The sequence below is a fragment of the Dipodomys merriami genome, unplaced genomic scaffold (assembly GCF_024711535.1).
Source record: "Dipodomys merriami isolate MVZ:Mamm:240054 unplaced genomic scaffold, mDipMer1.0.p SCAF_4, whole genome shotgun sequence".
NCBI lineage: Eukaryota > Metazoa > Chordata > Mammalia > Rodentia > Heteromyidae > Dipodomys > Dipodomys merriami.
The window spans coordinates 50167640-50183702 of record NW_027205603.1 but is presented as its reverse complement, the minus strand read 5'-3'; the positions used below and the strand labels follow the sequence as shown (position 1 = coordinate 50183702).

General features: G+C 36.9%; 1 protein-coding gene across 1 annotated transcript in view; it reads left to right on the top strand.

The window, feature by feature from the left end:
- The window catches only part of Znf704 (zinc finger protein 704), a 187216-nt gene that overhangs the window by 39077 nt on the left and 132076 nt on the right, over positions 1 to 16063 (top strand). Inside the window, exon 2 of the mRNA XM_069990974.1 lies at positions 12113 to 12351. Coding sequence (XP_069847075.1) covers positions 12113 to 12351 — 239 coding nt within the window. The remainder of the gene's footprint in view (positions 1 to 12112; positions 12352 to 16063) is intronic.

Here is a 16063-nt window from a genome sequence, read left to right as displayed (position 1 = left end):
AAAAACTTTGAGTAGGACCTGAATCCTCATCTGCATAAAATAGTCACTATAATAAAAAAAATAGAAGAAATACAGCTGCATTTATTATCATTATCACTATTCTTAAGTGTATAGAATTCATGAAGGCCACAGAGAGGTGTGTGGAAGTGTTGTGAGATATACCTGAGACCAGGCTAACCCATGGTCTGTCCCAAAATATTTACCCTGGAGGATGGAATCTTCTCGTTTTAGGATTTGGAAATTTATGTAATACCATGATTTGTATCTGAAATTCTATCATATTATCTCTCTTTAGATTTGTCATAGGTCAACCTGGTGACATATGTAAAAAAAAAAAAGGATTGAAAAATCCTATAATTTAGAAATAAACCCTATTATCTCTTTGCAATTTATTATAAAATAAGGGTTGCCTTCTCGCATATAAATTTGGAAACCTTAGTGAGGAAAAGGTTAAAATCATGACCATTTCCTATTTCTTCTCAAAATTATAGCACAGTTCACTGCTGCACCATTGATAACCAAGGATATTGTTTGAGGCCAAGACCTCACAGTGTGAAATTTCTATGATCTCACACTTTGTAGCTCCAAGAACTTCACATCCATCCTTAGATTTTAACTAGGGTTACCATTTAACTCAGATAATCTCATGTGAAACTTCACATCATTTCACAAGGGTGCCCACCCTGTTTTGAAGTCCAGAGGATGTAACAGTAGTCAAAGCAAACAGTGCCTATTATCCTCAGAGAGCTGATTTCTGATAGAACAGTCAGATAATAAGTGTAAAATAGTTGTATAGTTTGTAATAAAGTGAAAATAAATGAAAGATCAGCCATGTGGGATGGAACATGGGGAGGAGCAGTGGGAAAGGAGCAAGAGAAGTTCGAGCAAAGACAGAAAAGGTGAGGAGGAAAGCAACATGGATATTTGAAGGAAGAACATTTCCAGAAAAACGAGGTAGCTAGCCAAGGAAAAGGCCCTGTAGCAGGGGTATACCTAGTATGTTCAGGGACAATAATGATAGGGATTGTATTACATTTCCATTGCTGTAACAAAATACTTGAGCCATCCATTTTTTTTTTCTTTAAGATAGGTTCTCACTGTTCATCCCAAGCTGGCCTTGACACGTGATCTTCTTGCCTCATCTTTGCACATACTGGGATCACACTCTGTGAAATAACTTAAAAAGAGGAGATGTTTCTTTTGATCTACAGCTTTAAAGATTTCAGTCTGTGGTTGGATGGCCCTGTTTTGTTCTGTGGTAAGGCGGAACATAAAGGTAGGAGTGTGTGTCAGAGGAGGCCACGTGGTCAGGAATGAGCAAGAAAGAGGAAGAGGAAGAGACTTCCCAGTGACAGGAAGACCTCTTACTAGGCTCTACCTTGTGTTCAATCCCGCTACCTCTTTGATAGCACACCCCAGGACTAAGCCTTTAAAAACATGGCTGTTTGACAGACATAGCACAATAGAGGAGGAAATGGAAGGAGAGAGTAGCAGAGACAGAAAATTAGATAGACGGTATCCTACAGTCCTTGTTTTTCATCCTGGGAGAATGAGGAACTATTGGAATATTCTGAGTGGGGTGGGGGAGCTTGAGTCTAGTTTTTAAGGAAAAGATTAGGCTGGCTATTATTAATGAGAAGGAACTAGGAAACAAGGGAGGTGGAAGCAGGGATCCAGGGAGGAGGCTACTGTCCTAATAATCTAAGCTATACACAATGATGGCTTGACCAAAGTGGTAACTGTGGAGGTGGTGAGTAGTGACTGAATTCTAGATTAAATTCTTAACTGGATTCTAGTTCACAGGACTCAAATAGATTGGATGTGATTAGTTGAATTTAAAATTTGAATTGTAGAAAACAGAGTATCTATTAATGTAATGAGCACAAAATTCTGTATCCTGAAGAAAAATCCAATGTGGTTGACCCACATTGATATATCCTGGGTCCTTACTTTGGGTTGGAAAAGAAATATACAACCAACCTAGCTGAGATTGAATTAAATGTTGCATTTTACAGAAATAGATATTTCTGTTCAAGGATTCTCTGAAAGGATTTTTTAAAAAAATGCCCAAGCTGTGTGTTTTCACTTACATAATGTTAATAGAAGGCTTGAAACCTGAGCCAAGTTGTCTTCCACTAGAGAGTTTTGCAATAACTTTCCATCTTAAATGTGCTGCTGACTAATCTGCCATTAACTGAGCCAAGTCACGCTTTGTTGAATATTAAATTGTCAAGATATTAAAGTTAAAACTTGCAGTAGTAAACCCAACATTTACAACACTAATTACTGAGAGAGTGTACTTGTGTGGTTTGAATGTGTGATACTGAAACCTAATGCAGAGATTCAATCCTGCCACACAAAATTTTATTTTTCACTTATCAACATCATCACTAAACCAATCTCGTTTTCATAGTTTGACTCTGTCTTGGTATAGAAAAACAATACACTTGGGAAAAAGCAGTCAGCAAACACTAGTGATTTCAGAGGGCTAAGGGAATAATATAATTAAGGGGGTAGTAATTGGAAGCAATTGTTTTTAAAGTGCTTCTACCATAGCTATTCATTAAGACTAGATAGATTTGCCATCCAACTTATTGTTCTGTGTACCTTGCACGAAATTTGAAGAACTTAATTTGAAGTAGAAGTTCAGTTGACTATTTTTGGATGTGCTTTTTAAAAAAATCCTTTCACTCAAGATTCCAATCTTTCTTTGAACATGGATCTTAGCAGTAACATTTCAAATGAATAGAATCAGCTGCTCCTATTACTAATGTTAAGCATGGTTTCTCCTTTTATATCATGGTTTTAAATCTATGTCCCTGATTCCATATTCCACATGGTGGTTGATATGTTATTGCCATTGGTCACTAAACTTGTGAGATATGCAAGTTCCTTAAATAAATCTTCATTTAGTAATTGCACATATTCAGACACCTCTTGGCAACATGTAGGAAAAAATTCTCTTATAAAGTTGTGCAGGGGGGCTGGGAAGGTGGCTCAGTGGTAGAGCGCTTGCCTTGCATGCATAAGGCCCTGGGTTCGATTCCTCAGCACCCCATAAGCAAAAAGAAAAAAGCCGGAAGTGGCACTGTGGCTCAAGTGGTAGAGTGCTAGCCTTGAGCTGAAGAGCTGAGGGACAGCACCCAGGCACAGAGTTCAGGCCCTACGACCGGACCCAAAAAAACATAAAATAAAAAAATAAATAAAGTTGTGCAGGTGTGACCTGTGATTTCCTGGTGAATAGCAAGTTTTGTTTTGTTTTGTTTTGCCAGTCCAGAGGCTTGAACTCGGGGGTTGGGCACTGTATCTGAGCTTCTTTTTGCTCAAGGCTAGCCCTTTGCCTCTTTCAGCCACAGTACCATTTCCAGCTTTTTCTGTTATGTGGTACTGAGGAATTGAACCCAGGGTTTCAATGCATGCTAGACAAGCACTCTACCACTAAGCCACACTCCCAGCCCAAATGGCAAGTTCTTAAAGAGTTGTTTGGACAAAGGGATTACCCACATGTCCTTTATTGCCTACTCTCTAACCATAATTTTTGCTGCAACCTGAATGTCATGTCCTTTTTCAGAATATCTATAGTCCATTCTTAATATTCAGAAAGTTCCAGAAGGCAAATGGATTGGCTTTCCTGAAAATCTAGTTAATCTTTAGAGCCAATTCCTCAAATGTGATTGGGTTGAGATGAGTAACTGAGACTAACATCCAAAAGTTAGGGTTGACACATGCTTTTTACATCTCATCCACAGGGTAGGTGTTAGGATTAAGGTGGCCTGAGGTGCAGTTAAGTGTACACGCAGGCAGAATGGATCAAGTAAGTGGGTAACATCTGATGTGTAACATCTTCCTGTGGAAGTCACATGATTGTATACTGAGGCTGAGCCCTACTCTTCATTTCAGAAAGTTGCCTTCAATTTACAAAGGACATTACCATCTAAAAATTCAGAATTTAAATAGAAACCATGAACTTCTTGTTAAAATATTGCAATTTCCTCAAGTGTATATCACGTGTTTATGTATACACTGATTATCTTCTAGAAAAACAAAAGCTGTTCATTGGGAATAAAGATTCTGAGTTTTATTTGTCCGTTTGTAATTGGTAATTGGTAGTATTCTCATAGAATTGAACATTGAAGCTTTGTTCCCTTGAAAGAGATTGAACTGCATAATGTGTGACTGTGCTGTGCTCTGTGGAGGGCGTCAGTGTTGGTAGGAAGGGGGAATTTGATGGTAGTTACTGCAGAATAATATAATTAAGGGAGGCTGGAAGTCATAGTGTTCCAGTGGATATCTTATTTTAAGAAATTAGCTTTTTGTTTAATAAGTGCACATATTCTAATAACCAGAAGGTAATAGCAGAAAAATATTAGTTACATAAATGCTAATTATTGAGAAATAATCACATAAAAGTCTATCTTTTTTAATGTAGGATACTGTGATAGGTTTTAAAAATACTAAAGTATACATGGATATTGAGAAAATTACAAGGACAAAAAGTAATGTTTTGCTTATAAATCTGTCCCTGAAGAAAGTAATTGTTAGAATTTTAGAATGTCCTTTGAGAATTATTTCTATCTTTCCATCTCCCTTTTCTTTATATATACATCCCTCTTCTTAGTGCTCATTTTATACTTACTGGTTTTTAATTTTTAACAATCAATATATTAAATTTCTTTTATGTAAACTGTACAGAGACTTTTTAATTTTGAACTCAGGGCCTTGCCCTTGTTTGTCAGTACTTTACCACTTGAGCCACACCTCAACCCCTTTTTACTTTTATCTTATTTTTCAGCCTAGGGCTAACCTCAGAGTGTAGTACTTCTGCCTATATCTCCCATATATCTAGGATGACAGGCTTACATGCCCAACTTCTTGATTGAAATGGGTCTCACTATGTTTTTGTTTAGGCTGCTCTCCTACCATGATCCTCCCAATCTTTTTTTCTAAGTTGCTTGGATTCATGTGGCCCACATCTTTGTTTTTAAGCACAAAATTTATTGAGATATTTACATAATTTCTATTTTTAATACTTTAAGTATTTCTGTGATAAATATGTCTGTATATTCTTTATTTTCCTTAAATGTATGATTGTTAAAACAGTGTTTCCCTCCATAATAATGTTTGAGCTCAATGCCTTATGCTTGCTAAACAGATACTGTACCACTTGAACCACACCTCCAGACATTTTATTTATACATTTAATTTTGAGAGTACTGGGGCTTGAACTCAGGACCTAGACACTCTCTTTTCACTTTTTCTCTCAAGGCTAGTGCTCTACAACTTGAGGCATAGCTCTACTTCTGGCTTTTTCCTGGTTAATTGGAGATAAGTTTCTCTTGGACTTCCCTGCTCAAGCTAGCTTCAAACTACAGTCCTCAGATCTCAGCTAAGATTATAGGGCTGAGCCACGGCACCTGGTGCACATAGGTATTTTGTGCATGGTTAGTAATTTGGAGTTTTGTGATAAATTATTAGAAGCTGTTCTCTCTAGGAGATCCCACCTGGGAGGAGAGTTGAAGAAGAATAAACATTAATGTTTCCCAGACATTCACTTTTTAAAAAAGAATTTTAACAGGCACTTACTTTGTAATAACTAATATTTAGAAGATGAAGGACATTTATGCTCTACAAAAATATTGAAAGGCAAAAATGTTTCAATGTGAATGAGAGGTCTCTCAGATTCTTCTTAATAATATATGATTTTATGAAAATACAATTAAAGTAGTATAGTATTTCTTTTCTGCTTTTTCTTTTCTCTTTTTTTCCCCAGTCCTGGGGTTTGAACTTGGGGTCTGGTGCATATTGGGCAGGTGATTTATCACTAAACCATATTTTTAGTCCTGTGTATGTGTGCTGATCACTTTTTTTTTTTTGTCAGTCATGGGGCTTGAACTCTGGGCTTAGGTGCTATCCCTCAGCTCTTCAGCTCAAGGCCAGCTCTCTACCACTTGAGCCACAGTGCCACTTCCTGTTTTCTAGTGGTTTATTGGAGATAAGAATCTCACGGACATTCCTGCCCAGGCTGGCTTTGAACCAAGATCCTCAGATTGGAGCCTCCTGAGTAGTTAGGATTACAGGTGTGAGCCTCCGGCACCTACCTGGCACTGATCACTTTTGAGTCAGGTGCTTCCTGTGCAGGTGCACAGCTGGGCTCTAGTTCTTCTTCTCTTTCTTTCTTTCTTTCTTTCTTTCTTTCTTTCTTTCTTTCTTTCTTTCTTTCTTTCTTTCTTTCTTTCCTTGTTTCTTTCCTTCTTTCTTTCTTTCTTTCCTTCTTTCTTTCTTTCCTTCCTTCTTTCTTTCTTTTTTTCCTTTTTTTTTTTTTGCTTCCCTGTAGCAGAGACAGCAAGCACATGCCAACCATGGCCAACTTCTTCCTTTGAGAATGGAGATTCCTGGACCTCTCAGTCTCAGCCTTTCATGAAGCTAGGGTAGTAAGTGTATGCTACAGCAAGCAACAGATAGTTGAGAAAGGGGTCTTGTAAACTTTTCTGCCCATGCTAGCTTTGCACTGCAAGCCTCCTGATGTCAATTTCCCAAGTAGCTAGCATTACAGTCATGGGAACCACTAGCACTCAGCTTAAAGTAGTGTTTCTTATATATGGAAACTGTTTTATTCATAATATGGTAGAAGAAGAAAAGGGAAGAGTAAAATAGAAGGTCAGAAGGGAGATAAAAAGCAGAAGTGGGCATCACTGATCCTGGTTCAAGGATTTCCTCTTTGTTAAGAGAGCCCTGCATGTATTAAAAAGCACTGATGCCAGTCATAGCCAATCTATTTTATAGACAAAATATTTGTACTTCCTCATTTTCCAGATTACCTTTCATTGTTCCAATTTGTCATTGTCTGTTTTGAAATGCAACAATGAACATCACATACTACAGGTTTAATTTTAGAATTAAAATTAAATTATGTCTTCCTGTACAAGAAACACATTTTAAAATCTAGACTGAAGATTGTTTCCTGGCGTCTATTTTCCCCTGGGAACTATTGATCTATGGGTTTGCTATTTTCCTTCATTCATTACCTCACAGGGTTTTTTTTACTTGTTTTTTTTCTGAAGAATGAAACCTTCGTTCCCAATTTCTCAGTTAAAGACATATTTTCAGGACAGTGAATCTTTTGAGGGGGGAAGATTTCATTGCCAAGAGTTCACTAGTCCATTGTGGGAATCAAATCATTACCTCTGACTATTAATGTTGCCAATTATTAGCTTGTAGTACCTTCCTTTGCCTTCCAGATTTTCACATAGTACCAGAAGCCAAGAGAACCTTCCAGAAATTCCTGACTTTGACTTTCCATAGAAGAGTCTCTTTTATTTTATGCTAGGGCTTGAACTCAGAGCCTGGGTGCTGACCCTGAGTTGTTTTGCTTAAGGATACTACTCTAGCACTCAAGCCACAGCTCCACTCTGGCTTTTGGGTAGTTGATTGAAGATAAAGAGTTTCATGGGCTTTCCTGCTTGGGCTGGCTTTGAAATGTGATCCTCAGATTTCAGCCTCCTGAGTAGCTAACAACTGTAGGCAGCTGCCTTTAGAAAAGTCTTTAAGGCTATTGGGGATATTTCTAGTCTTTAAGGCTGTTGGGGATATTTCTAGTCCTCCTCTTCAGCCCAGTTTTCCCATTCTGAGCTGATCTCATAGAGATTCAGTCAGTGTACATTTGCAAAAGCTGAGTGTGAGACTTGTTCCCCAATCCCCTACTACTTATTATTGTAACATCTTAGTCATTTCTGCAATTATTTATTGTCTTCTTTAGTCATTTCTAGTCACTTTAATTCTGGTTTGAAAAGAAGAGTCTAGTTATCCTTGAAATCTATCCCATTGCTAATATTTTTAGGTTACTATTAATAGTAGTTTTTGTTTAGAAAGTACTTTAGATTTATAGCTTATGCTGTTGAATAGTATGTATGTATATATTTGTTTTAAAGTTTTGGCCAAGAACATAGAATATGATTATAGTGTCACTTTTCTGTAGGAAATTCTATTTGCATTTATTAGCTTCAGATTTTTCTCTTACCTATAATTAGGAAGGATGAAAGATGGACTTATTCTAGTGTTGTCTTCTTTTAAAAGTTGAATGGGATGCATTTAATCAGTCTATGTGGCCCCTAAGAAAGGCATGGATGTCAATTATTGTTTCAACTTAATACTGTTGGTTATTTATATATTTAATCAATGTAATATTTGACACATAGGAAGAAGCTAGATAATCATCAAAACCAAGACACACCAGGTATCAGGGGTTACTCAGGAGGACCTAAGGATCAAGCTTCTGTACAGACAAATCTCAAAGACTCTTACACCAAATTAATGACCAAAAGCTAGAAGTGGAGGCCTGGCTTAAGTGATAGAGCACTAGCCTTGAGCAAAAAAGCGAAACAAAGTATGAGTTCAAGCCTAGTACCAGAATATTCAACCAAAACATGACATAGCTGGGCACCAGTGGCAAGAGCTTGTAATCCTAGCTACTTAAGAGGCTGAGATCTGAGAATCACAATTCGAAGCCAGCCCAGGCAGGAAATTACAGGAAACTCTTACTTCCAATTAACCACTAAAAAAGCTAGAAGGGGAGCTGAGCCTCAAGTTGTAGGATGCTAGCCTTAACCAAAAAAGCTGAGATATCTGGGCACTGGTGGCTCACAACTATAATCCTAGCTACTCAGGAGGCTGAGATCTGAGGATCGTGGTTTCTTTTTTTTTTTTTTTTTTTTTTTTTTGGGGGGTCCGGCCGTGGGGCCTGAACTCTGGGCCTGGGCGCTGTCCCTCAGCTCTTCAGCTCAAGGCTAGCGCTCTACCACTTGAGCCACAGCGCCACTTCCGGCTTTTTTTCTTTTTGCTTATATGGTGCTGGGGAATCGAACCCAGGGCCTCATGCATGCAAGGCAAGCGCTCTACCACTGAGCCACCTTCCCAGCCCCAGGATCATGGTTTCTTATCCAGCCTGGGCAGGAAAGTCTGTGAGACTTTTTTATCCATTTATTCACTAAAACAACAGAAGTGGAGCTGTGGCTCAAGTGGTAGAGTGCCAGCCTTGAGCACAAAAGCTTAGGGACAGCACATTGACCCTGAGTTCAAGCCCCAGGATCATCACAAAAAAGAAGAAAGGAAAAAAAAAAAAGACACTTGTTTTCTCCCTTTATGTATTGTATACAAGTATATTTATGAAGTATGTCTGTTGCAATCTGGGCTGGAAACAGGCTGGTAAAGAAGTGAAAAGCAATTCTCTTTTATCCCTATGTTTATATAAATAGGAAAGTGTAGAATATTGATTAGTAATGGATATTGAAAATATTTGTAGATTTTCCAGACTACATTTTTGTAGAACATTCATTACTTTTTTGGAAGTGTGAAATATTATTTCTTTCTATTATATATTGATGTAATTGAAATGGTTAATATTTAAAAGCAGACACTAATTGGGGGGCACTTATTTTACTAAGGTATTTATTTTCTTAATTTATGGGATTTAACTCAGAGCCACATGTACTTGCAAGGCAGGTGCTCTGCCACTTGAGCCATGTCCCTAATCCTTTTATTTTTCATTTGTTTATCTTATAAAATTTTGTTCTCAGCCTCAAACCTCTCTGCCTCCCAAGTAGCTGGGATTACAAAGAACAACAACCTACTTGGGTTTTTTTTGTTTGTTTGTTTGTTTGTTTTTGGTCTAGTCGTGGGGCCTGAACTCTGGGCCTGGGCGCTGTCCTTCAGCTCTTCAGCTCAAGGCTAGCACTCTACCACTTGAGCCACAGTGCCACTTCCGGCTTTTTTTTCCCCTTTTTTCTTATGTGGTGCTGAGGAATCGAACCCAGGGCCTCAGGCATGCAAGGCAAGCGCTCTACCACTGAGCCACCTTCCCAGCCCTATTTGTTTTTTTTTTGTTGTTGTTTGCTTGTTTTTGTTTTGTCAGTCATAGGGCTTGAACTCTGAGCCTGGGCACTGTCCTTCAGCTCTTCAGCTCTACCATTTGAACCACAGTGTCACTTCTGGTTTTCTGGTGGCATATTGAAGATTAGTTTCATAGACTTTTCCTGCCCAGGCTGGTTTTGAACCATGATCCTCAGATCTCAGCCTCCTGAGTAGCTAGGATTATAGACATGAGCCACTAGTGCACAGCTCCTGCTTGTTTTTTGAGATAATCCAACTATGATTCTCCAATCTTCCTCCTAAATAGCTGGGATTATTCATTAAAATGTCCTAAGAAATATGGTGACTTTTTGTTAATATATATTTATTGTAAAGATACTGTACAGTAAGGTAATGAGTACATTTCCCATTGAGCATTGTTACCCCCTCCTTTGTTTTTCCCCTACTATCCCTTCCCTCCCCACCTCCCCAACTCCTCCCTCAGCCCCCTCCAAAGTTGTAAAGTTAATTTTCAACAGAGTGTCTTGTACATCTCATTGTTACAATGGGTCAACCTGTATCCTTATTTCAGCATTTTGTTATTTCCCTTCCCTTCCCCAAATTAGAAAAATGTATATACAAGATGCAGGGCACCAGAATCAAATACAGTGAAACAGGGGTTATATCATGGGGGAAGAACATACAAGAGAAACAAAAAAAATCACATAGTACATTATAAGTACATTAAAAACAACAGCACCAAAGATAAAACCTCTTGTGTCCCTATCTTGGGGTTCATTTCACTTAGTCTCATCTTCTATTGTCATATGTACTTGGCTTTTGACCTTTTCTGCTTGTCTCAGACATATGCTAGTTATTCAAATAAGGGAAACCATGGGACCTATGTTTCTTTGGGCCTGGCTTACTTTATTTAATATAATTATTTCTAAGTCTTTCCATTTCCTAACAAATGGGGCAGTGTTGTTCTTTCTGAACTATGGTGACTTTTTAATGAGATATATTTGGACCAAAACTATCTGACATTTTCCTCTGGAGTTGGGTGTAGGTATGCTAGGAAAATCATAGAAGTTGATTTTCTTTCCTGGAAAGGCTGCAGAGATGATGGATCCCTGTGTAGAGCTCTGTGAGTTCATATCAAAGTCATATGCTAGCATGAATAAGTTATCCCTGGGTTCTGGAAATTGTCATCTGTAGGAAGGTCCTGTGATTTCATCACAAATATCTGAGCTTTCCTTTAGTCTAAGAATTTCTAGTTATTAACATCAGATTCTGCTATCATCAAACACAAATTCTCTCACTTTGGTCTGAAAATGCTTTAGGATTATGGTTTTTGGATTGTGTTAAATCTGATAAAAGTCTTTTGCTAAAATTAAGAAGAAATAAATATATCTTCTATTTAAGTGGGTGGATAAAGAATTACTCATTCTACAAATGTATTCCACAGACTAATTCCACAAGAAGGGGTGGGTTGTCTAATGGTGTATGAAATGTCTTGTAGTTGACCATATTTTGAAATATGCTACATTAATTGCTGAGGTTCCAGATTACAGCAGTCTTAACTTGTTCTTTCTACCCAGGACTTGAACTAGTTTTCTCCAAATTTTATTGGTGGCAATACTATTTACCTTACAAAAATAAACCATTCTTCAATTTAGCCTCTCTCTCTCTCTCTCTCTCTCTCTCTCTCTCTCTCTCTCTCTCTCTGTCTCTGTTTCCAAATTCAGACATAACAGGAATCAATTCACTGAACTTTAATTTTATATCAGTCTTATGTCTTAATCATTGCATTTAGTTTAATAATTATAAGAAAAAGACATCTGACTTCATAATCATATGGCTTTAGGAGAGGTTTTTATTAAGATCTAACTATAATAGATAAGGGATAAAAACATTACTTCCTAAATTAACAAAAATGGCTAAGATTAGTCAAAGACAAATTTTAATTTTCCTTTTTGTACATGATAATGAGCCTGAAATATAGAAGTGTTAGGTTCTTCCACTTTCAGATATTCAAAGAAGGCATTTTCTATGTCTGTGATGTCTTTTGTTTAAGTCAGGACAGTTGAATCAATTGTACATTACGTAGTAATGCTAGTTATTTGAGTTTTGCTAAACAGTTTTCATTTTCCTCCATATAAACAGTAATCTCCTGTCAATAGACATGAAGGAAAGTGCCTGTAGTACTTTCCCATGATGGTCAGGCAAAGCTACGATGTTTATGTAACAGTTTTTGTGTTTCATTTTACAGGTGGGGAGTATTAAGCGGGAAATGACTTTCACGTTTCAATCAGAGGACTTAAAACGTGACTCTAGTAAAAAAATGTCTCATCACTTGTTCCCTTTGGCCATGGAAGAAGATGTGAAAACAGCAGACACCAAAAAAGCCAACCGAGTCATCGACCATGAGAAAGAAAACACTCGATCCATTTGTCTCCTTGAGCAAAAACGAAAAGTTGTTTCTTCCAATATTGATGTTCCTCCAGCAAGGTAAGGGAATGTTAGACTTTGTGTTCTTCTGCCCTGGGAAGGTGGTGGAGAGCAAGCAAATCTCTGCCAGGTCTGTCTTCAGCAGAGTATAACTTAACAGGCTTTTCTGCCAAGCATTTTTTTCCTAATATTTTTGTGAAACAGAGCAGGTGGCCCTGTTCTTCACAACTGATTTGAGACTACCATATTTGAAACTACAGTAGCTCTAGGAAAAGAAAAGGTTGAATGAGATTTTGGCAGAAAAATAATAAAAAGGAGAATCAATTTCTTAAAAAGAAGCAAAGCATAAAATATAGAGTTGATAGTGCTGAAAGGCAAGTTTACCAAGGTGTTTTTAGTGAGGAGTTGACAAAATTGTGACTGTAGATAAATTTAGTCCCTGGCCTCTTTTTTTGTGGCATATCAGATGACAATAGTTGTATACTTTCTTTTTACTGTTAAGGTGATGGACAGAGAGTTACATTTACATATGTAAGGTAATAAGTACATTTCTTGCAAACTTGTTACCCCCTTCCCTCATTTTTCTCCTACTTTCCTTTTCCCCAACACCCTCCCCCTGCCAAGTTAGTTTGCATTTTTAAAAGAATTAAAAAGAAGGAGAATATGTGTCACAGGATATAGGTAGCTTGCAGACTAAAATGTGTAAAAATATTGGGTGATCTCTGGCTGCTGTTACTGTAATCTTTTTCAGACAGATTTACCTTGAAAATTGGCCAGGAGAGTTTATCTGAAATATCAAAAGACCTTCATCATATTACAGTTTTATTTAAACTATATCCTGTAGCACAGAAGCAAAGGAGAGTATTATAGAAGGTTGACAATGGCAGGGTGCAATAGCACATACCAACTTTTATTCACTTTCTTGCTTGTTTTCATTTGTCTCACTTAGAAAGCAATCTCCACAGCAGCAGGGATGTGAATTCTACCTGTTTATGGAATATGCTTAGCACCAGAACAATGTTAATTTATGTTCTAGGAGCTTCACTATCTGTCAGATGAAGGGAAAAATGGGATTACTGTAGCATGAAAAGTTGCTTACTTTTAATACATTTGGTTGCCATTAATTGTTTAGAATAAAAATTTTAAAGCACTTGTTTGGAAAGTTCTACATTAGTTCAAATGATGCCTGATGTCTAACAAAAAATAAACCCCCCACAATTATTTAGAAAAGGAATAAATAATCCTTTCTACCTGGTCACTTTTATTAGAATTTATATTTCTTTCTACATTAAATTGAGAGTGTCTTCTTTTGGAAATTATATATTATTCTATCTTGCTACTAAATTTGTTAAACTTTCTAAAATTCTAGGCCTGTTTGTTTTGTTACCCTTTAATTGATAGTTTACATGTATTTATTACTTCTGTTTAACTACTTGAAACTGTTTGCTTTTCTGTGTTTTTTTCATAATAATGTGAAATTATTTAGGATTAGTTACTTTGTCTGTGGCTTCAGTGTGAAATGTTTTATCATACCTGTCATTTGGTTGACTTATAGAACAAATGGAGTGTTCATGATCTGTAATGTGGAGAGCAATGTCTTTATTTTTTTCCTAAGCTTATAGGGCAAAAGTTAAACTTCTAGGTGTTACTTTAATGCTAAATTCAGTTCAGTGTAGAACCTACTCTAGGTAAAATTTTCATTATACTGTCATGTTGAAAGACCTGGAATTAATCCTTTTGAATTGCCATAAATTGTTTTAGGTATATCTTTGTTCTTTAATACCACATTACCTACAGTAGTTTCCAGAGATCACAATGAAAAAGGAAGAAAGAGAAATGTCTTCTGCTTTTCTGAGCAGATTTGTGGAAATTTCCCCCATTTCCTTACATTTACTGACTGTACATAAGAGTACAGGAATGAAGCCAGTATTAGTGTGAGGTTCATAAACAGTGAGGGAATAGTAATTAGGTTTTAAATTCACCAATACACAGGAAAAAAATTTCCTCAATGACAAGGTATAATTTAGACATACTAATCTATTATGGGAAATGCTACTTAAAACTTCGTTGTTTGAGGTTTCCATTTATACACTTGCTTTCATTGCTATGGTAAAATCTTACATTTGTCAGCATTTGGCAAAGTATTTTATTAAGTGGTGATGAAGGAATCAGAAATTATGTAATATTCCTACTATAACCCCCAGACTCTTCTTCTTTCTGCTTCTAATCATGGAGTTATTTAGCAAATGCCAACTTTCTAGTCCCATCTAAGTTTATGAGTATTTTGTCTTAAACTCTTATACGATATGGTAGGAAATATGTGAAGGGTTTTTTCTTTATTAAGGAGAAATATAATTACAATTGTTGGGTTTATTAAATATGAAGGTTGAATTAGTGCATATTGAATTTATTGTTTTAAGGAAATCTATACATTTATGTTTTAAAAGATATATAATACTTACTATATATATCTATCATATGTATATCCAACATATAATCTGCATGTATATGTTTATCTATCTGATAACTGTAACTTGTTCTCTTAAATCTAGATGTTATATTGTGACCAATTCTTAGAGGCAGGCTACAGGATTAAGCCAAAAAGAGTATCACTAATATAGAGTCTTCCCCCTCGTCAAAATCAGTTTACTATGGTCTTTATCATTTTATCTTTTTCCTACTTGCACTGTATCTGAAAGTTTTGTTGGGCTTTATATGGTTTGTAAAATGAAACTGAAGTTTATTTTTTACAGCTTGCACAATGGAAACAACGTATTTTATTTTCCCATGTAATTAAGAAGGTCTTAGACTCACTTTCGTACTTTAAGCTCTATACCTCACTATAGTAATCATCATTGATTTCATTTCCTGCCTCCAGTCACCAGATATTAGTACTTGGCAAAAAATATGAATGAGAGAGGGAGCTTCTAGTTGAATCAGAGACCAGCACATATGTGGCTCCACTAATGCACTTATGTGCCTATCTCTGATCTGTAATATTTTCTAATTTTCTGCTCTCTTATTAGAACAGGATGAATTTGTAATTAAAGGAAAATTTTAAACATTGAGAGTTGCTAATTTGATACAACTACTTAAAAGCTTAATTTTACTTTATTAGTATCTTTTTCAAGAAAGGGAAGAAGGGAGTAGAGAAGCAAGAACACTATCTGGGGTTTATTTCACAAGCATCCTATTTGTTTGCCCATTTTCTGAGGAGCTGTTTAAAAGTTGTTAGTTTCAGAAAGCACGTTTATATTTCAGATATATTAGGTGAGAAAACAACACCAAGGTAGGAGTACGCAAGTAAGCATTACAATGTGGGGGGAGAGAGAAGTGGGTGGAGTGGGAGAGAAGAGGTCACACAAGTCTGAGCAGACAGAGGGAAGGAGAGGGAGCAGTATCGATGGAACAGGATGTCAGGAGACCTGCATTGCCACCCTGGTTAGTAGTTGCTGGGAGCAGCCTTATATTGTGGTCTAGGCATAAATGCAGAAGGTGCTTTCAGAGTTCAGTGGGTAGTTTTGGTTAGTTACTGTCCTGTTGTCGGATGTCTGTGATGCTCAACCTCACCATGACTCCTTTCCTTCCCATTACTGTTTTCTTTGTTTTTTTCTTTAATGTATCAGTGTGTTGTATACCAGGCAGTGGCCAATTTTCCCACCCTTTGGCAGCTCTGTGCTATCAGTGCAGTCCACCTGGAATTGTTTTTTCAAGAGTGTCCCAAGAATCCTATGACAAATAACAATTAATGAATGTCCCAAGAATCCTATGA